The following is a 23,851-nucleotide window of genomic DNA, read 5'->3' as shown; positions in this document are numbered from 1 at the left end:
TGTTACATCAGCAAGGGATCTACTTGATTCCCCTGTGTTCGCCTGACAAAAACAGGGATCTAAGCGAAGTTCCAGACTCGCAGATCATGGTCATCTGCATCTCTTGCTTCTCCACAGACCTATGAGAGGCATTGGAATGTGGATGGCGCCACCATCTTCCCTGTTAACCCCTGGTCTCCAGAGACCTCTTGTTGACAAGGAGATTCCAGGGTACGCTGACGTGCTCTCAGCGAGCTGCTGTTAGAATAGTGCACCCCCCACAGCGGCGGGGTGGGGAGGAAAGGCACGTATGACGGAACGCCAGATACTAATTTATTTTAATGGAGCAGAGAGAAGCATAGTGAAGCGAGGGTGGTGTGGGATGAGCGACAGCACACCAGAAATAATACATGGTCGTTCAAGAGAAGGGAAATGTAGATGTTGATACATCGCTGGATACCAGGTATTGTTTACTTTTTTAGGTCTCGGCTGCACGCGCGGAAGCGCGTGTCCGCCGACAACCTATTGTGGCCGTGTCTCCTTTCCAGGAGACACTCCTGGCCGCGCGCATCGCCTTGGAGGCGATTTCAAACGAGCACGCGCACGCGAACGCTCGCTGCATTCTCTCACACACACACACACAGAAGCGCCCATGCATGCACGCACGCACGCACATACAGCCTCCCCCACACACATACACACGCGCACGCACACAGACACACGAGTGCTGCCCCCCTCGCCCGCACCCACCGCACACCGCACCCCCCAGCCCTTTCTAACTTACCGGGGCAATCTCGGGGGACTCCGCCGCGGCAGCTCTTGCCAGCTCCTTTCACGGGGCTCCCTCTTGGTCAAGGGAGCCACGCAACAGTCGCCTAACCTCCTGCTGGCGGGCCCGGGGTTCTCCACTGCTCACAGGAGCCCCGGGCCGCGATACGCATGCCTCCTCTTCCGGTCCTGACGCGGCCCCGCCCCCGTCACAGGCGACATTGCCTGACTTCCGGTGGGTGCGTACATTTCCGTCTTCGTTATTTATTTTTTCTATTGGTGGGACGTTAGAGCACGGCACAGTGTTCAAAGTGCGTTCATTTCACAGAAGCAGATTGCAAAGTTGAATTCAGTCATTTAAAAGTGGTAAGAAGGAATTTCAGAATTCTGTCCGTTCCAATGTCGTTTAACACAAGAAAATAAAACTATTTGGCTTAACTTGCATTATCCACTGAGGGAATTTCAAAGTCCTTCTGTTGTTCCATGTGCCTCGATATCTTACCATATGAATAATTAGGGAGATACCACAGCAGAGCATGGAAAGCCGCGCCGTTTGCATCAGTGAAAAAAAATAATTTAGTAATTTTTAAGCTTCAACTCGGGAGAGAACATGCAAATATTGTTTTCAGTTTATTCATCAATTAAAGCTAAATCTGTTGAAACACCACAGTTGCGGTACGCATAATAATGAATTTTATTACCGCGCAAATGCGTTTCTTTTTTAGGAGTTCAGGGTCATTTCAACACAAAATAAAGTTGTCATATGTCTTCACACACAAGCGCCCATGCACGCACATACAGGCCCCCCCCACGCTGCATTCTCTCACACACACACACAAGCGCCCATGCACGCACATACAGGCCCCCCCACACACATACACACGCACACAGACACACGAGTGCCCACATCGCAGCGTTTTATTTTTATTTATTAGCGTTTATATTTATTATATCAAAAGCTACATGTAAATGAACACTTATTATGTATTACCCATGCAAACCTTCAACTTTACACTGTAGAGCGCATGAAACCAAAACAGAGATTCATTAATCAAGTATTGCCTTATTTTTGATAAAATTACTTAGTTATTGGTGTGGGATTAAAGTTCGATCAGAATATAAACCTGCAATTGAAAGAAAACGGCCAGGAAATATTCGACAGTCTGGCTTTCGGGTTCTGCTTGATGCACGCTGCCTCTCCGTAGGGAAACACCTACCGGGGAACTTTTCAGATGACAATCGCGGGGTTACTGCAGGGAAGCAACGGGGGTCGGCGGACTTCGAGCTCTGATTATGGGAGAGTGTCGGGAAGTGGGAGCTGAGACGGGGCGGCATTACACGGCACAGCAAGCAATCTACGCCGACAGGTACTGATTACGTGTAACTCACAGTACATGAAAATTGACTTTATGCCCAAGTCAGTTGTGTATATATAGAATCCCCTGAGTCATTTTTAAAAGTCTCATGAATTGCTATAAAGAGCTATTTATGGAAGAAACCAAAGCGTAAATCTTAAAATGATCTTTTTACTTCTAAGACAATGATGCGAGCAGAGCCGAACGGCTGTAATTAGATATTCGCGGCTGTAGATCCGATGCATACGCTGGGAGCTAGAACGGCCCGAAGAGGCGCTCGCACTTCTGCAGTATATATCTGCATTAATTTGTTCGGTATTAATGCGCTCACTCATTACTTAAGTGGGGCTTACCTGCACAGCCCATTTAGCGCAGCTAGAACATTTCCCTGCACTTTAACCCTCATTACGAGGCGCTTTATCATTACGTTTGTGTGATAATTTATTAACATGGCAGCACATCTTTGTGTTGTCACAGGTGCAGTTTTCCAATCAAGTTTGGGTAATTTTAAATGTGCATCCGACGTTTAAAGGTGGTTTGATTCGTAATTTTCTGTCAGAGTGCCATAAATCGTGCTGGCAATGGTACTCGCTCTAGCATGTCGACCTTTAGGTGGCTCGCATTTTGGATTATCTTACTGGCCAATACTGCTGATTAGTGGGCACCTACGTGTACACTGACCCTCTCTCCCCTTATACCATAGGTTACTTATCAACCGTTGTGCCTACCAAGCATTTCCAGCCACGAGACGCACTATGCTTCAAAGTTTCCTAGTAGGTTTGTCCCATCAAATGACCATGCCATTTATTTATGATTTAAAGAAATGTAATGAGCAATGCCAATAACTCTACCTTTAATGATGCCGAGACCATTGCATTGTAAATGCTTGTTATGTTAGTATTTGGGAGGGGTACGGAAAGGTAGTGCTGAGTTAGATGTGGGGAGATGTCAGGATGCCAGGCTTATTTTGCAGATTAGTGAAAGAGGAGAAGGATTGCCAGAATGTGGTTTGGACAATTAGCTGGACATTAGTTATTTATAATTTTGCATTATGCACATCACATGATAGTGAGATGATGCAGTTGAAGCCATATTGTGCTTTGCTTCTCCGTGGCTCCCTACCCTTGCGCTGCTGATCTCAACCAGGGAAGAAGGTTCGGGGGGTCTTATATAACACAATATTGTCGATGGATAGCTGTAAATAACAGGAATGTCTTGTTACCTGTTGATTTGGAGTGGCATCGTAGACAGCTAGACCTTTTACTCTTATCTGCTTCATGCCACTTAGAACCCCTGTGTGAAAAACATCTCCGTCATTCACAGTTACCCTTCTGTATTTTTATATGTTGACCACTGGTCTAGAAGCTGTTAACAACAGGCTGACATTCTAAGTAGGTTAACATGCATTCCTTAAAAATGACTCTGCACAATAACGCGGCCTTGTCGATTATCCACTGACTGCCCCAACCCAGAAGTAGACCTCTGAGGAAGAGGACAGTGCAGAGTTTGTCTGTTAGCTACATGGATGAACTGAGATTCATTGTCTCTGGAAGGTTGTCTCGGGTCAGAGTGATGGAGAAATACCTTTAATGCATTCCCTAGAGTTTCTGATCCCAAGGGTGACCCAAACACTTTAAAGGAGCCAACTTGTTATTGGTGTTTGCAGTCATTTTAGCATTTATTGAAAAGATGTTACAAGCATGAGAAAGAAGCAGCCAAAAAACAAGGTATATCCTGAGCTAATAGCAACAATCAGTAAAGTTCTTTAATAAATTACGGTCAAGACGGTCTTCTTATCTTCATTTATTATGCTGTAGGTCTTCTTAACAAATCTAGCCGCCAACACGTGTTTCGTCTTTAGTGGTATAAGCCACAGACTTCTTCAGGGCTAGAACATCATAATACATATAATCAGAAGTAATAAGAACAACAATACTAGTGTACAAAAAACATCTCATAAAACAAGTAGTCTTTTTTTATCAAGGTAAAGTAAGTACAAATAATGGCTGAAAAACCTCTTAAGGAGGGTCAACGCCTAAGATCAAAACAGGCCAGGGCCAAACAATAAAAGCCACAGAGGAAACATCAACTGCAGGGTTGTTAATACGATGTGTATAATCAAAACCACAGATTGTGAAAAGATCAAGTTATCTTTCACCAATCACCACCTTGCATAGTGCCTAAGATAAAGTTAACAATTCCTTGTGTAAGGTGGTCACTTGTTTCATAGCAAGAACGTGATGCCTAATATAGGTTAGAGAGAAAGGAAAAGAAAAAACAAACTAATATCAGAGACAAACTCTCACCTATTGCTAAAGTAATGTTTCTTTAATGAGGCAGAAATCCTTACAAAATCTATAAAGTGTATTACCAAGATCTAAAAAAATCGGAAAAAACAAAAACCAGCATAAGTGTGGCATTCGAAATATGAATTCTGAAATAACCGTTATGTTATGTTATGTTATAAGGATATTTGTTGCGCGCACAACTACTCAAGAGTATCCTGGCGCGAAGCATAACCACAGAGAAGTCAGGGCTGAACAGCAAAGCGAAGCAATTTTAATAGGCAATGTTAAAAAGATGGGTCTTAAGGAGCTTCTTAAAACAACCGAGGTCTCTGGTGTTCCTGAGAGTGAGTGGGAGGGAGTTCCAGAGGGTGGCGGCTTTGACCGAAAAAGATAGACCGCCCAGTCTGGTTCGCCGGAAGCGGGGAACTACCATCCTGCGTTGGGAAGCCGACCTTAGGTTGCGACTTGGGACATGGAAGGTCACTCTTTTTCTGAGATAGACAGGGCCTGTATCGTGGAGGGCTCGATGCGTGAGTACCAAAGCTTTAAATTGGACTCTTTGGGCCACCGGCAGCCAATGAAGGGTAGCTAGTTGATGTCTTATGCTGTTTCGTCTAGAGATACCCAGCAGGAGTCTTGCGGCAGCATTCTGGATAAGCTGGAGTTTATTAACCAGATAGGAAGGGGAACCCAGATACAAGGCGTTAGCATAATCCAGGCGGGACAATACAAGGGCCCTAGCGACCGTTTCCTTAGCTGACTGGGGTAGGAGAGGAAAGAATCTACTCAGAGATCTGAGGGTCCCGAAGCAGGCGCCCGTCAAACTATTCCAATGCTATTCCAATGTAACTCACTCTAAGATCTGGAGGCTCTTGACAAAGTAGATCAACCCCAGCAGACCTAATGTTTACAACAACAGTCTCAATATAAATGTGCCATGTGTTAACCCAAAGGACTTACATAAGTAGATTTATCAAAATATAAAATGAGTTGTCCCCAGAGTCAGTCTGCCCTATGGTGATAACCCTTCACATGTCCACATTGTATTGAATACCCCATGGGCATTTGATCTGTGTGTCACATCGAAACTTATATATCACAATCTGGGGTTTTGATTATACATATCGTATTAACAACCCTTAAACTAACATCTGACAACGGTTGATGTTTCCTCTGTGACTTTTATTGTTTGGCCCTGGCCTGTTTTGATCTTAGGCGTTGACCCTCCTTAAGAGGTTTTTCAGCCATTATTTGTACTTACTTTACCTTGATGAAACAAGCGTACTTGTTTTATGAGATGTTTTTTGTAGACTAGTATTGTTGTTCTTATTATATTATATTGTTAAGAAGACCTACAACATAATAAATGAAGATAAGAAGACCGTCTTGACCGTGATTTATTAAAGAACTTTACTGATTGTTGCTATTAGCTCAGGATATACCTTGTTTTTGGCTACATTTATTGAGTTTTCTTTACCTTTGGTGGATGGTGGATGGCCATCACCTTATCCTTAGAGATATCTGTACTGTAACCCCGGATTTTGTCACAACTCTGCGCAATTTTCACTCAGCCATCCTTCCTATATTGTAATGAGAAATAAGCAGAAGAGATTAGCACCACACTGGTAGCCATAGCCGATGCTTCGCACACCCAGGCTCTGTATGTGCCTTATGCCTACTGCATCCAGGGGAAGCTGTAATGAACCTAGGTTATTTCTGTGGAAATCCCAAATCTTTCACGTATTTTGAGCCTACATTATTTCCCTCACTGTGACAACATCCATGGAAACCGAACCCAGTAAATCTGCTGACAGGGCCATGCAGTCAGCAACATGTTCTTAATATCTGTTCTTTATAGAGACCAGCGTATTGGCATATACTCATATCGTAGCCCATTTGATCACAATTGGGTTCCTGTTCCATAAAGTAAATGTATGTCATTGTGGTTTTATGAACCTTACTTCGGCCAGTATTCTGTATATTCTCCCCTTGGGTGTTTGCAATGAAGGAGACAGGCTATCCTGGCTTGGCTTAAAAAGCACATTTCGGTTTAGAATAATGGAGCACCTCAGGTCCTTACTGATTGCCTGGAACAAAACCCTGTTTAGAGACCCTGACACACACTATTCTGTTACTTGCCCAGGTTCACACCTAGTGATGTGAATCAAGCTTAATTATCCTATTAGTCAGGTAAGACTTTTTGTTTACACCGGGGAAGAAAAGGTGACCTGTGAACATCAAGCTCCCATAAAGACATCTATAAGATTCTTTCCGGAAGTTAGAATGAATATTGGTCTTGTATCCCACACAGTTGCTTATGCTACCACCTGAGACAAAGGAACGATATGGGCAGGAGTAGACATTCGGGGGAGAAAGAACATTTTATGAAAAGGTGTGGCGTTTGAAAGATTATTATTATGGTGGCTGAAACATATGAAGGTACAAATAAGTAAACATAAATTCTGATGGGGGACTTGTCCTCTGAGACAGTACATGATCATCTCCAAACCTCAGACTTTCATCCTTGATTAATGAATAAGTAGGGAGATGACCTCTAGTACTACAATATGAATGTCCGAGCCTCCCTCTTAATCATAGCCCCACTTCTAAAACCAACAAAATAGAACCAAAGTCATATACCGTTATTACTAGCTGAAGTATTCAGGCGACTGGCCTGCTTTAACCACTATAATTGTTTCAAAGAAAACGCATTGGACCCCCAGGATACTCAGTCAGGAGCGTCAGGAGCATCAAGAGGGCACAGAGAGACGGGGGAAGGGACAGGCAGTAGTAGCGTACCTCGCTGCAGATCTCCGACCGGTGCAGTATCCTACTATGAGCATTTTAACTGCAGCAACTTTAATATATGTTATTGGAGCAGGGATTACCATGGCTGCTGGCTCCAGACTCGTCCTCCAAAGGATCATAGTGGAAGGATTTAAAGTGTACTGATTCCAATTATAGGGCCTCATAAGAGTCCTATATTGTTATTTTCGTCACTGCGCCTCGGAGTCGGGAGTGGGTAATTTGCTCGTCTGCTGTCTACCTTAGATGTAATCGTCATTTCTAAGGCTCCCTCTCAAGAATCAAATCCTAATTCCGTTACTAATGCTCACCATGATAGGCACAGAAAGTACCATTGAAAGTTGGTAGGGCAAACATCTGAATTTTTGCGCCTTGATGCCTCCGGGTTAAGTCGCGTCATATAAATTCATCATTCATTCATTCATTCATTCAATGTATTATTGCTGTGACAAGGATTTGTGAGCGACCCGGAGGTTATCTAAAGTCAACAAAGCGGCTGGGCGAGCCTGGATTCAACTTGATCTGATAATTGCATGCAACTCAGAAGGTTGGAGGTCGTCGGCATGCATTAGAATTCTTGGATGAGTACTATTGCGAAATCAATATCTATTTGATCATAAGTATGTTAATGAATTCTAAACCACAATGGAAGGAGATAAGGAGTAGTCAATACAAATAGGAATTCTAAGTATCTCTTGTTTCTCAGAGACAAAGGACCGATAAGAGTAGCAGTAGGCATTTAGGGGAGAAAGGACATAATATGAAAAAGTGTGGCGTTTTGAAAGAGAATTAGATATTGCAAGAACTTTGCATTGCTCTGAATCAACTTCAACAGGCTTGATGTTTTATTGTATAGAGTAATTGGAGTTGACAATATATTTTCATATACAGAAATTTACTCTGAGTGTTCTATGATTAACTTTGCTCTATATATTAATCCATTGGAAGACATATACTTTACAATTGAGTTCAACAGACGTTTCATAAAAATGTATTTTATATATCTTATTGTTGATAATATTTCCAGAACCGCAACAAAGGACATTGATAAAGTAATCAGCACAGAATCGGATAATTGCAGCATATGAGTAATTTTCTAATGCAGTTAGTCAAAAGGTAGCAGATCCGAAATGAATGAAATTATTCTGGGTAGGCCCTTTGTGGGAGGAAGAAAAAGCTAAAAGACAAAGTAACAATCCATGTTTATTGCAGCAGGGACTTGGGAAGGGCGCATAACATGCAAATGTGTAAATATTCTACAAAAATATCTTGAGGGGAAACAGGTGCTCAAAAGTGACAGGTGTTTGCCTGAAAAGGGGGTCTTGCAAACATAGATCCACACAGTCTTGCTTATATGCAAGGAATTGAATGCAATGTCAAGCGCACACAACCTGCATCAGTATATAATAATTAAGTTTGGTAGTCTTATAATGAAAAGGATAGGATCCAACTCCAATGTTTTTGACTTGTAAGGTGTTTTTTCATCCAATATAAGTATTAGTTTCACAAGAAAAACCAGCCGACACGTGTTTCGTCAACACCGGGGTAAACCCGTGACTCTTCAGGGCTGTGGAGTAAAATGATGTGAGCTGTGTCGTCGGACCGGTGATATTTCCAACCCGATCCTAATCGGGTGTGTACACAGGAAGACGCGTGGAGGAAGTGCTTCTAGCGCGTCTTAGTGGTGTAGGGCGATGGGAAAAACCGACGTCTTCCTGTGTACACACCCGATTAGGTGTGTACACCCGATTGGTCAACACAGTGTTGCTAATGTGCTGATGGTACCAGGGTCATGAACCTTTTTGACCTTGTATTTGTTTATATATTGGGACAATTTTAGGAGAATCTGAGAGCTATATACTGCTTGGATTTAACATCACAACCAATGCCTAAACGTACTGAGGAGATAAAGATTCATGTTTGATCAGGCACATAGAAAAATGCATTTTGATACAGTGACTGCACTCCTGTTTCAGGTTATTTCTGGTCCTGACTAAGAAATCACAATCCTGACACTAATAGCGGCATTTGTTCTTTTAATCATTGTTTGCCTACACATTTTTCTAATCTAATTCATGGCCCAGGGGAAAGCTGCTCTTTGGTAAAGCAAATATTCATCCCAGTTGACATGCCACTAGTTCTGATCACTATCAAGACTTTATTGATGTTTTGATTTTGAAACAACTCACTGTCTGAAATCTCACAGAGTTTGAATAAAATTTGATTAGCCAAAAGCAACGATCACTTCTAACTAAATCCATGTTGTAATAATTCAAGAGGAAAAATCTTACTTAAATACATCCAAAAACAATCTGGTGAACATCTGTCTGATGCTCTCATCACAAGCTTTCTCTTGCTCTATTAAAGAACCGTGAGTGAACGGTATGCATTGAATAATAGACAGTGAAATAAATCACCATAACAAATTTCAACTGCTTTAATTATTCTTGTGTTGCTGAAGCAAATTAACACTGCCAAAATGATTTACCACTCTTGATCTGCATAGTGCCTATTTTTGTGAAATCATGGAATTAAATAAGTAAAATAGATCAGTCCTAACTAGGTTTGGGTTGTTGGAGGTTTAAGTAAAGTAATTTGATATGTGTATATACTGCCCACAATATTTCAATTTGTGTGGATATCTTTCTGATACTTTCTAACTCCCTTAAACAATGTGTACATTCAGATGTTGATAGAGCGCGGGCGCACCTGCTCGGTTTTTTACCATACTCACCTGGACCCATAAAAACATACAGACTTTGAACAGGTAAACCTACACTAATCAGGATTTTATTTCACCATTTAGGACCTATACCATTGACTTACCAATCCTAGTCACAGGTACCTAGAATCCTATGGGGTCAAGGGAGTTAGCATAATAGGCAGTAAATAAACATTTGTATTCATAAAATAACCACAGACTCAGGAAAAGTTTAAACACTTAATCTATGTAAAGTCTTAAATGTCATAGTCCATACCAATTCAATTAGAGCTCGTTCAATTAGGAAGAAAATAATCAAAGCAAGATGATGTGAAAATATTACGAGACTTTCTTTAAGCATTGAAACATAAGATGGGTAAGAAAAAGGAAACAATACAAAGACATACCCACACTAATTAATATTTACCTAGAATGGTGTGAAAACCAACCCTGGCCACGGGCTGGGACAAAGGACAGGACTCCTGATAGTTCAGGTGCCAACACGACAGGACAGGGGCAGACCAGAATCAGGACAAGTACGGACCAAAATGGATCAGGACAGGACCACCGCAGGTCAGGACCGGCACCCACAGCTAAAGTGCAACGCCAGCATCACACCCCTCTCTGCAGCTAACAGTCGGACACCGATTGGGCTATTGAACTCCTTCCCAGAACCCCGATTGGATTATCGAATCTTCTGACAGAGTGCTCCGCCAGCCCCTCTGCTCTCGATTGCCTATTGAGTACGTTGGGTCAGTGACAGGTCAGCTATTCGGACAAGTCGGACAATCTAACTAGCTAAGCCTACCTTAGTTATACCAATTTCCGGGGCAGTGTACCACCCCCCAATGTTGCAATTGTGTGTATTCCCTTAATTTGATTGGTCAAAAGACGAGGAGAGGTCATCACACCATACCAGTTATGAGATCAATTCATTCATTAATAAGGATTTTGTTCCCGCCCATAAGTTTACTTTCCCATGAATTTTTATTCCACCCAGCATTATTGTAGCAAAAAGATATACAATTTATAACATTTGTATTTTCTTCTTCCTCTGGAGAGTTCATAAGGTGAACTTCCCAGGCGCATCTCGGGCAAGACAGTCGTTGGCAGAGTTTCAATGCCATTGCTTGTGGACCCGAGAGATTTCAGTATATGCGCGTTGAGAGTCCCAAAATGGAGTTCAGCAATGACACATCGGCCCAAATGCGAACTGATAAAGTCAAAGAGAAACAGTTTTAGAAAAAAGAATAAATTTATGCACTGTATACCACTTATCTCTTCTCTATCCCCATTACTTTATTTGAACTATAGCAGTAGTGGTTAGGCAAAATGAACAAGGTTTATTACGAGCAGCAGTGCAAGCATTAGCATGTGAAACATAGAGCAGCCATCTTGAGTTCTAGTGCGCAGAAGCAAAGTTTTCCCACCAAGCAGAGAGTATGTCATGTCATGTGAGTGTGACAAACGCATGCGCAGAAAAGTTCCCACGTTGCAACGGCCATTTTAAGTCACTCATGTTACTGTTAGTAAAAAGCCCATTGTACAGCTTCCCCTAGATACTAGAAATGTCACGTGGGGCATTATTACTAATTCGAAACATGTTTATTAGTGCATTATACGTTATTTCGAGAAGATTGTATCCGAGCAAGTCTCTTTACGTGCGAAACCTTGCTCCATCAATGTCAACACACCTGCTACTGTACAAGTTATATGTAAAACTCGAAAAGTGTTAATTTCACACTTAAACCATAATATATTAGAGTTTTATAATGCCTCAAATTAAATTGAAATAAAAATAAAAAAAAGGGCATGCAGTCAATGACTGGCAAACTCTTAGTTGTTTTTCTGACATAATTTCGTAGGCCTTTTGAACTGTTATAGAATGATCATTCGGGAATTTTCTAAGATGGCTTCTCTAATTATGCTCTGTAAGAAAGGCGACATTGTTTGGAAGGAAGAGGTTGGTGACATTTCAGGATCTGAAAGACTGGCTCATTATAGAGCATATCCTGCCCACCTCGCTGTACTCCGAAAAGACTGCAAGATGATACTAATATTGTGGTATAAGGCAACAATATAGATTCATGTGGTAGCTTTTGTAAAAACCAAGGACACCAACACCAGCACAAAACAACTATAACAACAAATATAGAGAATCAACTTGGGAGGCCAACAGCAAATAAGGAGCTCTTTCTAGGGTATCATATAATCTTCTTGTTAGTTGTCTTTCTTTTGAACCTAATACATTACTATCAAATTCTTGTTTTCATGGGGTTGTAGAGGACATAACTACCATGTGTTAAACACCGGTAATCTGCACAGGAATTGTGTGAATGGATATTTTAGGATTACAATACAAACATTAAAGTAAGGGTTCCCTATATAAAATCTGATCATCACAGAGTAGGAATACAGATACAGTTTTAGTAATGGTGTCCTCACGAGCAGTTCACTGTACATAGAGTAGTCAGAAAGATATAGCAACTGTTCTGGTTCCCTAAACTTAGAACAATTGTCACCTTTACTTCCAGGCTTGTAACACATTGCTCCCATGGTTATTGACACCATTACCTGTGCCACCCCACTTGTTGTACCCGATCTCTTTCCAGTTCTTTAGTTGATCATTTCCAGATCCCTGTCCCACTTGTGTTATCATTTCCACAAGGCTTAGGTCAGTTCATATATCTATTTATCAGGGTATTTCAGTACTCGCAGGTTGCGGTCGCTCATGCCCTGATGTTACAGTAAATACATACTCACTGGACTGGCGCCTGTGCATGGGGTGACATGCTTACTTAAGCGTAAAGAAACTAATTTCAAACTTGAATCAGAGTGCAAGGTAAACGGAACTATGATCTTTGTGACCTTCCAAGACAATACCTCCTTTTCTGTTAGATAATGAGTGGAAAAAGAACAATGATCACAAACCCTCTAAAAGAAGCTGGCTTTGTGATAAGGACAAGATAGGAGGTGCATTCTTTCAAACTGTCCATTGTAAAAAGCAATAGTAGCAAAGAACATTTATTTACTGAGCTTATTCTTGCAGCGTCTCAGGTCTGTTGGCTAGTTTGTGTTATTTCCTCCCTTTAGGCCATGAGCCAGGACCCCAAATTTAGGCCATTGGTACCACTCGGGGATGGGTTCTAACATTATTTGTTTGCAAGGTGTGGATGCCTAGAAATGGAAAATATGTGATAGCAAGTCATCACTCTTTGCCTTTTGTCTGATTTATTGGATTAGCAACCATAGCCGGAAAAAAATAATGGGTTTTATATTTTTGATAAATAGCATACAAGTTCATCATAATATGTGGAAAAATAAATCTAATTCCACCAGATTGGTTAAATTCAATATTATTTAAAAACAAATATGATTATTAATTGTAATAATAACAATATAGTCCTTAAAAGAATAACAATAAAACGTCATTGTATTCCTCATATTACCTACTGGCGGTCGCCAGTAGGTATATATAGTTAGGATTTTTTCTCTATGGGATTTTTGAAAATTCTATGTCTAATAACTTTGGCGTTTGTGGACGGAATTGGCTGAAATTTTCAGGAAAATGGAACATTTTGTTTCTGAGCAGCCCCCGAAAATTTGGGGGGGTTTCGTCAAGGGGGGGCCGAGAAAAAAGGGGGGTCCCAAAACGTGTTTTTAACATTGAGTTTTCCATAGGGCGGTTGGCCTCACTTTTAGCCCGAACGGCTGAATGGATTTCCACGAAACTTGGCAAAATTGTAGATATTGTTTGCCCGATGTGCCTTTGCTAGGTCTCAAGATATGTGGTCCTGTGAATTTTGAGTAAATTAGGTTTAAAAAAAGATATATATCTAGAGCCGCGCCCGGTACGCGTACCGGGGAGCGCTTCAGGCGCGCCACGCGACTTGCGCACGGCAAGCTGATTGGTTCTCGGGTGTCTGTAAACATTCGAAACAGTCCGCAGCGGCCGCCATCTTGTGTCTCGGTGGGATTGAGACTCAAGAGGTGGCAAGAATCAAAGGGGGGAAATGAGCAAAAGGGGGCAGGGTACACCCCCCTGACCCCCTACTTTTGATGTGGGGGCCATAAAAGGCTCCCGCGGGTGAAAAAAAAAAATCGATTTTCGCGGGGGGGGGAGCGCCCGGTACGCGCACCGGGGAGCTTACGGGGGAGCGTACCATGGAGATTAAAAATGACAGACTTTAAAAAAAAAAAAAAAGCTTCTTTTTATAAATTGGAGGTAGTTCTGAAAAGAACTTTTTTTTTGATTTTGTTGTTTTATATATTTTTTTTGTTTTTGTTGTTTTATATTTTTTTTAGACTTTTTAAAACAATTTTATATTTTTTTGGGATTTTTGTCAAGGGAAAAACAAAAACAGGGATTGCAAAACTGCTCAACAGGAGCAAAAAAATTTGAAAATTTAGGGACTGGCAGAGCAGCGGTGTTGCTGCTTCTTTAGGGCAATCAGTTCAACACTCTGCTCCCCATAGCAGAGCAGTTCGTCACACTCCGTGCACAAACATTTGATGCCTGCAAACACCGGCTGAATGTTAGGGACCATTCTTCCACGGGGTGGTCCCGAAGGTGTTGCTCCACCAGTGGAGGTGCTGCCGCCATCTGTTGGTACATTCCGTGCCAGCTCTCTGACACTCTCCCTGGCAAAGTTGTTAGGGTGTCTTCTTTTCACATGCCTGATCAAATTAGCATTCCCAAAACTATATTTTTTCAGAGGATTGCCTCTGGATAAACTACTCCCACATATTTTGCAGGTTACTTTGGGAGCGTTGACTTTTTTCTGTCCTTCAGGGATGTCGTAAAATTTCCAGATGAAATGGGTTTTTTTCTTTTGCTGAGGAGGGTCCTCATCTAAAAATCCATCTGAATCACTGCTGGATGACTCTCTTGCAGCCATTGCTGGAGATCAGAAAAGTAGGAGATAGAGTAGACAGAACAGCTCTTGCTCTCTCCAAGTACAAAGCAATAGTGAGAGAAATGGGTGGGTTTCACACAATTTGGAAAATAAAAAGTTCTGAACCAATGAAAAGTGTTATTTTAAAGTCACATGGTTTGACGCGCTTACGCTACGCGCCCCGGGGCGCGCCCCGGGCGTGTATCGTAAGCGCATCGGGGCGCTTACGTTGCGCGATCGTATGCGCTTCCGGGTGCGCTTACGCGGTGCGTCATAAGACGCATCTCGCGGCTACGCGATACGTGTCTTATGACGCAAGGCGTGGCGGCTACGCGATACGTCACGATGTTGTTTTCGTTCGCGGCAATAGCGCTTCCGGGACGCGTATTAGTACGCGCCCCGGGGCGCGCCGCAAGATTGCGCTTACCCGTGCGTTCACCTGTCCGCGCCCCGGGAGCTTACAAAAAAAAAGTATTAAACATTTTTTTATTAATAAACATATAAAATATATGTTTGGATTTAAAGAAGAATACATTTTACAGCTACAGATATTAGCTTTTAAAAAACCAATGAAATTCACTGAAAAAACCATAGGTTATAGACCATATATAGTTAGGAATTAGCATTTACAAAACCTTGAAAATTCACTGAAAAAACCATAGGTTATAGACCATATATAGTTAGGAATTAGCATTTAAAAAACCTTATTTTACTCACACAAAACCATTGAAATTCCATATATAGTTAGTTGCACTAACTATATATCGCGCACCCGCAATCCACTGCTGATGATGTCACATATTACATCATTCATGACATGGTCAGTGACATCACTGATGACATCACTGATGACATCTCCAATGACATCACTGATGACATCACTGATGACATCTCATTTGACATCAATGACCACATCACTGATGATATCATTCATGTGACAATACAATGCATCTCCTCACATTTTAATATAACCTCTGTTTCACCCAGTGTTAAATACAGAGTATAATTTTTGAAACCATTGACACACCAATACTAGTTACTACATACGTACTCACTGATTCCTACGTCTACACACACATTCACTCATTCACCCATACAATCATTCATACATACAATCACTCATCTTTACAACACTATCATATGCACTCATACACCTATACAGACACTCACACTCTGCCACTCATCCATGGAGTTACTCACACACCTAGTCAGTCCTGTAAAGAATCAATCACACTTCCATGTTCTTGTCTATACAGTTAAACATAGAGCACCTTACATTTTCAAACATATACTAACACATACTTACCTTGTTATACAATCATTGATATAAGTACACATTGATCTGCACAGAGTCACACACCTCCCAGCCAGCCACACACACACTCAGTCTCCCATACAAATACTTGGACAATCAATCAGTAACCCATATAGTTAATCATATAGCTACTGATCAACACATGCAGCAGTTTACAGAACAACAGACATAATGATGCACAAATTAAGACACTTTAGTCACTAACCCATGCACTCAGTGAGACACATTTAATCACTCACTCATACATTCAGTCATGCACCTACTAAATCCTTTGTCCAGACACTTATACTTCCACTCATTCTTCAATATGTAAGACACATTTTAACTTTACAGAAACATACAGTCACTGGATGTTGTCATCAGTGATGTCATCAGTGATGTCATTTGAGATGTCATCAGTGATGTCATCAGTGATGTCACTGACCATGTCATGAATGATGTAATATGTGACATCATCAGCAGTGGATTGCGGGTGCGCGATATATAGTTAGTGCAACTAACTATATATGGAATTTCAATGGTTTTGTGTGAGTAAAATAAGGTTTTTTAAATGCTAATTCCTAACTATATATGGTCTATAACCTATGGTTTTTTCAGTGAATATTGATATAGATGATATGCATAATTTTCACTTATAATTTCAAATATTAATAGTTGTTACATTTTACATAGGCAATGTTTGTCATGAATGAACAAAAAACACAATGTTATCATTCACATTATTCACCATTATCACCCTTCTGATAGGTGTCATCATTCTCTGCTTCTATTTGATTTTCACAGGCGGGAAGTCTGCTCATGTTAGTGCACTTTAGGTAATTTAGACAGCAGACACTTGTTGGCAGTTTGCAGTTCCTAATGAAGTTGAAAGCTAGTAGATCTAACACAGCCTGATGTGCTGGCTGCCCCTCCATCCAGTCCACTACCATTTGCTCTGCTCCCTCGTGTTTTCCAACTTCTACCATCTCTCAATTGTCCTAGGTGTCTGTGGATCATTCAAAATACATGTCTTGCTCATAGCAGCTTGATAATTTGCAAGTTCGGCATGTATCTTCAGACAGTCCCTGCAAGGTGGAAGTTGATGACTGTCTAGCTCATCCTTCTTTGCACAGAATAGGTGATATCTCATGTCATTCATATGATGAGCCAAGATTTTGGTACTTACCTCAAGCCGGAGAATAGCTCCAGCTTGTCCATTAGTTCTTCAGAGAGATCTTACGGGCAGCAGAAGTGCACCGAGTAGGTTTGAAGGCGGCGAGGCGTTGTGTAGCAAATTGTAGCGCAACGTGAAGAATTTGCCCCACTGCGAGCCCAAGTCACATATCTAATTATATGGCTATGTTTTGGCCCCTGGTGATATCTAGGAGTGCCTGCACGGGTACAACGTGAGTTTTTCACATTTTTTACACACATATCATCACGGAGAGGACACGCCTTAGCGTGCGTGGACCCCCGGGGGATTGAGTTGGTCCTAAAGAAAGATGAGCCGAATTAGGCATTTTACAGCAGAAACATGTCGACCTATCTTTGAGGACTCAGCGGTTCAATTTAAGACCGCAGTTTAGTCTTGTTCACTTGTTTTTAACTAGACTAGCTGTCCATTGATTAAAGTTGTTTATGGTACAGCTGGGATCTTTGAACCCAACACCCATCACTTTTGAGCACTTTCTCTTTGCATTCTAAACAACCAGCTCCGCTGTAAATCAGGCGTTGCAGCACACTGGGGGGACATTCAGTCTCCCCAGTGGGAACTATATGATGAAGCATGTCACCACTAGGGTGAGTGAGGGTTCTTTTTAGAAATAGAGTTCTTTTTAGAAATAGAGTTTCGTTTTCATTTTCTTACTGTTGTCTCACCAGTTTTTCACAAGAAGAATTTTTTGTTGTTCAGATCACAATTTGGTGGTTTCCAGTCTTTTGTTGTAACCATATTACTACAGCACCTTTAGTCACTCTTATGTTGTTGCTATATATTCTTCAGAGAGATGCCATTCGTCTCTGAGCCGGGAGAATGTTTCCTGCGTATGTCTGTTGGCAGACAGTATTTTTAATGCTCTTTTCCTTTTACTGCAAATGCACTTACTGTGTCATATATGTTAAATGTGTGTAGACCTATCATAGCTCGCCCAACATTTTAAACAATTGGTGAAGCTATTTTCCCAATGTCAAGGACTTGCATGCGTATTTTAGTACTTGAAAATGTGGAGAATGCTTCTCTTCACTGAAGCACTCTCCAACTCCGACTCCAGAACTCCAGCAACAAAGGATTTCCACTTGACTGAACTCTCTGAATAGCTCGGAGAGCTAAATGAGGCTCCTGAGAGGAAAACAAAAAATTGAATATTTCTACAGGTAGTAAATAGACTTTGCCGCTTGGCCTGAACTTACTTGCTTAATGCCTTAAGCCTATAACTGGACACAACTAGGAACTATAAATAAGAACTCTGAGGTAGAGCTCTCGAATGCTGTGTTCTCTCAGAGGAATTTCTTTTGAAGTGCGCCGCGCGTAGCTCGCGCCTGCTCGTTGTCACTGCTTGGGAATCTTGAGACACAACAACTAGACCGAGAACCCAAGCAGGAAACAAGCACCAGCATGTCTTTATTTTCGCTGCAGGTAGATTTCCATTTGTATAATATGCATCGTACAGAAGCTTTCCAACTCGGACTAAACCATTTCCAACACGGATATTTTACAGTGCACTGTCTTTTGGAAGCCTTTTTTAAACAAGCACTGGCGCATGATAGGGGGTTCTTGACAATTTTTTCAAATTCATGTTTAGTAAAGATTAATTGAAATAATTGCAATATATGTACCATGATTTCGATGTTTCTTTAAAATATACAGAGAGAATAAAATAGCATAAAATTCAGTCAATATACGTACAATAGAGAAGCCTGTTGCTGACTTTCTTTAAGAAAGTAAGCAATGATTCATTTAAACAGTAACCTGGTGATTCCATTGTTTACCAATTTGACAATCGTCAGGATGCAAAACTGGGCAATTATATATATTTTTCTTTTTGTATTATTTTACAATCTCTACGTATTTCAAACAACATCATTTGTGTTTTCAAATTGTAATTGTTATTTTCAAACTAAGGGAAAAGAAGAATTTCATAATGTACTTACTTTCATATTTGTCTGCATCAATATACAATGTATGTATTTTCTTCCTACAAAAGTCAATAAAGACATTTTTTTTAAATTACTCAGAAGAAAAAAAAAATGGTTGCTAATAAAAGCCAAAGCAATTCCCTGCGAAAAAACTCAGTTGAAGCAACGTTATTGTTATATGCAAAACCTGAAAACAATTAAAATTCACCAGTTATGCCATTCTCATCACCTCGTGGATGACATCTCAGATGATATCATCAATTAGATCACATAAGACATCACCTATTACATCGATGACGTTGCTTGCAAAGAATACGCTCAGTTATTAACAAATAGTACGTAAGCCATCAGAACAGACCTTACATTGAAGGGAAATTGAAACATTTTGTGCCCTGAAGATTGTAAGATGCGCTTATAACATTATCATAAAAGTGTAATTCATACAAAGAACACCAAACAGATTTATACAGTTTTAAAGATCGGAGACACTTTGGGGACCCCACACACCACCCTGCTTCAGAAAATACTTAGTACCAGTTTTGACCCTTTATGTGCGACCATACAGGTAGGATCTGAACCACCTAATTGTATTGTAGTCCACGGCAGCCTCCGAATGAGCCTAGTGAGCAGCAGATGAAATCCACTCGTGTCGAACGCAGCCAACAGGCGGGAATACCAAAAGGGTCATAGCCCCTTCATGTCAGTACATCTTGAAGCAGTGTCACTGTTACTGTTTGTTTACTGTGATAATACCTAAATTTCGACTAGTCAGAATCCAACTCGCCCCACCCAGAAAGCCATGAAATTGGATAGTAAGGTAATCAAAATATGCCATCAATAGATCGATAGCTTTAAAGGCGATACATGTCAATGCATGTTTTTATAATTAGTGGAGTCAAGACAGATTGTTAAGATGTATCCAAGACACGGGGATTGATCATGTGGCTTAGTAAAGGCTATTATACTAGTGACAAGTCCAGATAAAGAACATTGTAGGTTTCAGCAGTTGCTTCAGAGGTTTTTCAGCTGCTATTTCTGCTCCCTCTGGAAAAAAGGTGAGACTGAGGCATTTGAGTAATTGGTCCTGGCCAAAAAAATGTAGCCCTGGATGGTGGCTTGCCGATTGATTGTAGTTCTTTGGTGCTCTATCACTAGTTCAATTTGGCCATCGAGGAGGAGTGAGGATTTTAGCAGCGTGAAGAAAGAATCATTTGCACACTTTTTCTTGATGGATCATTGGAAATAGTATTAGGCCCTCTGTTGTTGACTGTATGCCAAACACAAACAAACTTTGCATGTCTTTTGTGTTTTAACCCATTTCCCATATTTTTTAAAGTTTGTTTTGCAGGAGGTGGACATCACACTCCCTGAAAATACAGACTTGTATGACAGATACAAGTATGACATACCTGTTTTCCATTTGAATGGACAGTTCCTGATGATGCACAAAGTCAATTTACGTAAGCTGGAACAGCAGCTTTTGAAATTGGAACAGCATTCTGGTAGCAGCCAAGGGAAATGACAGATTGGATAGCTCACATGGACTATGGCTGCTCTTGCGTCGTGAGCAGATATTTAAATTTGACTTTATGCTCAAAGGAGTTGTTTTCAAATTTGAACAATTTTACTGTTGTTGAAGTACCATTTGGCCTATTCAGAGTGATTTTCATATGGAGTAGCAGAAATTCAAGTTTATCCTAATTTAGATTCAACTTTTCAGTTTCTTAGTGACAAATATGTTCTCTCCTTAGACTTGATTTAACTGTTTGTATAAATCCAAACCTTACTACATGCAAATTTCTGTAGGTTGAGCCATCATTAAAGACTAGTGAATTGTGAATAATGCATTTACGTGAATGTTGCGCTGTATCTTTGAAAGATTTGCCTAATAACATGCTGTATTCTTGTGTGGTGTACATCCCAATGCCCATGGTTTGCATTTTTGGATTTTATATTTGTTAATTGTACGTCATTGAATGATGGAATGGAGAGGAGAACTCTGTAAACCTCGTTTCCTTGGTTGATTGGGCCCATTTCTCAAATATTGAGCATTGTTAGTATAAGACCATATCTTGCTGTCTGTGAAATTAGATATAGCTAAATAATCCCTTCTATGTTGATCTCCATGACCTGGTGCGTTTTCATGAGTCACTGATTACATGTGTTCCTTAAAATTTTAAGAGTATGTGGGTAAATAATTGATTGTATTTATAAAAATGCTCCTAATGGACAGTCGCCAGTAGGGTAGGTTCCTCTATAGTGATTCAAAGGTGGGCAATTAAAAAGTAACACAAGGATTATAGAGTGCTCACCAATGGCGATCTAACTTCCTTGTCCCCCAGGCAAGATGAATCAGCATTTTGAACACAGAAAGTCTTAGAAATGGGATTTCTGGTTGGGTGAGGTATGCACCCAATCCAGGCAGAAGCCACCACTCTAGTTAGGGTAAGTCAGATACACTACGAAGATAACGTGCTCACCCTCCGGTAGCTTGGCACAGAGCACGCAGGCTTATCAACAAAAGGAATGTGTAAAGTGTTCAAATGAATAAATGCAGAAGCATGCTTTAAAGCTCATTAATGACTTGATTCAGGTTATCGTTGCTTCCATCGTAGTTAAATCACGTTGCTGCTGTCTTGCATGTAAAGCTGGTTGTTAGACCAAGTTAGTTAGGTAATTATAGCTGCATGTAAGGGGGCGCGGGCCTGGAGCAATCGACCCGTGGGCCCCACCACACTCAGTACCTTTGGAAAATAGATGTTGTTGCAGGTCTGCGTGGATGAAGGGAAAGCCGACGACGCTGTCAGGCTCCTCGGGCTGTCGATTGGTACTGGTGTCTTCCTAGCAACGACACTGCTAAAGGGGCGCGCTGAGGGATTTCCATTGGTGCGGCGATGACTCGATAGCAGGAAGGTGGGGCCTCCGCTCAGCACTCAGACTCCAGGTGCTGGCCATCGCTTCTCCCTTTCACACTATGGGGTTTTCCCTTGGCGTAGCGGGGCTGGCAGGTGCTGACCAGTCCCCGAGTTTGGGGCTCTCACAGGGGCGCCAGCTCTTCGACCAACAGGCCACTGCAGTGATGCAGGAAGCACTGCCAAACCGGAGCTTTGGCTAAAGTAATCATGGAGCGCTGAGCTGATCAACGCGCTCAGCCTTCAACAGCACCAGCTGGCGATCAGGAACGCCCCCGCAAAGCAGAGTGCCTGTTCTTGTAGAATGGCCTCTGCAGCAGTGATATAAAGACAATGAAAGCCGATAACAAGGTCTTTGATGTACCTGAGAACTGGAGGAGAACAGGAGGCAAGCCGTCAAGCCTTGGAGTCCTTCTGCGTTTAGTCCTTGGTCCTTTAGGGGGCAGAGGTCAGCAGGTAGCAGGGCAGCTCAGCAAAGCAGGGAAGCAGGTCCTCAGAATAGTCAGGCATAGCACAGCAGCCTTTTCTTACACAGCGTTCTTTCCAGGTCCAGTAGTGTACTGATTTGATAGGGTCAGAGCCCTGGTACTTATACACAAAAGTGGCGTTCATATAAGGGATGATTTCAAAAGAACTCTGAAGTGCACAAGTATCCCTTTCAACCCAGCCCTGGCTCCAGTTTACCAGTAGGGGGTAAATTTGCCTTTTGTGTGAGGGCAAGAAACAAGCTATTCAAAGTAAGTGTGAATCACCTCTCCCTCAACCTGCCCAGGAAGACTATCAATATAAAGATGAATGCAGATGTATCCCCTGTCACACCCAGCCCTTCCTGTGTTGTTGCTGTCTGGAGGATCATCTGTTGCAGTAACTGTGCAGTGTCTTGTACCTGGGCCTGCAGATTCTACGCTCCATGCATGGAGATTGAGCAGCTGCGTTTGACCGCATTTGATCGGCCTCCTCAAGTAGTGGATGTTATCTTGGAGACCAGGCATCCTTCTACAAAATCTGTTTACCCAGGTCCCTGGGACAAGTTTGTGGATCTTTGTGGCCCCCTAACATAGATCTATCACAAGCTAATTTGTCGGATGTGTTACTGTTTGTTCTGTTTTTGGCCCAGAAAGGACTTGCTAAGGTCACTGTAAAAGGTTGTCTATAGGCCCTTTCGGACTATTTGAGATTCCTGAACCAACCGCCCTTGTTTAAATCACCTGTTGTGATTCTTTTTATCAAAGGTTTGGTCCATATGGTTCCACCTAAATCTTTTGTGATGTCACAGTGAGATCTTAATTTGGTCCTTACCTTCCTTATGTGTACCCCCTTTGAGCCATTGCATAGTTGTCCCCATGTCTACTCTGACGATGTTGATTCTCATCACAATTTTAGCTTGTCAAATGAGCGAGCTACATGCTCCGTCATTCCAGTGGCCATGCACTACCTTCTTTTTTAACAAACTGGTGCTGAGGACAAAAGCGCCCTTTCTATCAAACATTGTGACTGCCTTTCATGTCTGTCAGTCTATCACTCTTATTTACCACTCATCACTCATCACTCCTCATCAGAAGGGGAGTGATTCTATTGTTTGGACCCCTAAAACCATTGTGTGAATTATCAGTTCTTAATGAGGTTCTCTAGGGCAAACAATGGCAAAGCACTACAGAAACAGACTTTAGCCCAGTATTCCTCTGCATTAAGATCTTTTACGCAATGACCAATAAGCTG

The 23,851-nt window shown here is 41.6% G+C and overlaps 1 protein-coding gene across 1 annotated transcript in view; it reads left to right on the top strand.

The window, feature by feature from the left end:
- C2_1H5orf63 (chromosome 2_1 C5orf63 homolog) overlaps window positions 1-21,796 on the top strand; it is a 48,072-nt gene extending 26,276 nt beyond the window's left edge. The window contains exon 4 of the mRNA XM_078675600.1: window positions 20,557-21,796. Coding sequence (XP_078531726.1) covers window positions 20,557-20,742 — 186 coding nt within the window. The 3' untranslated portion in view covers window positions 20,743-21,796. The remainder of the gene's footprint in view (window positions 1-20,556) is intronic.
- Window positions 21,797-23,851: the final 2,055 nt, after the last annotated feature.

Source organism: Lissotriton helveticus, chromosome 2_1 (genome assembly GCF_964261635.1).
Source record: "Lissotriton helveticus chromosome 2_1, aLisHel1.1, whole genome shotgun sequence".
Taxonomy (NCBI): Eukaryota; Metazoa; Chordata; class Amphibia; order Caudata; family Salamandridae; genus Lissotriton; species Lissotriton helveticus.
The sequence above is the reverse complement of the archived record's forward strand: the minus strand, read 5'-3'. Positions and strand labels throughout refer to the sequence as shown.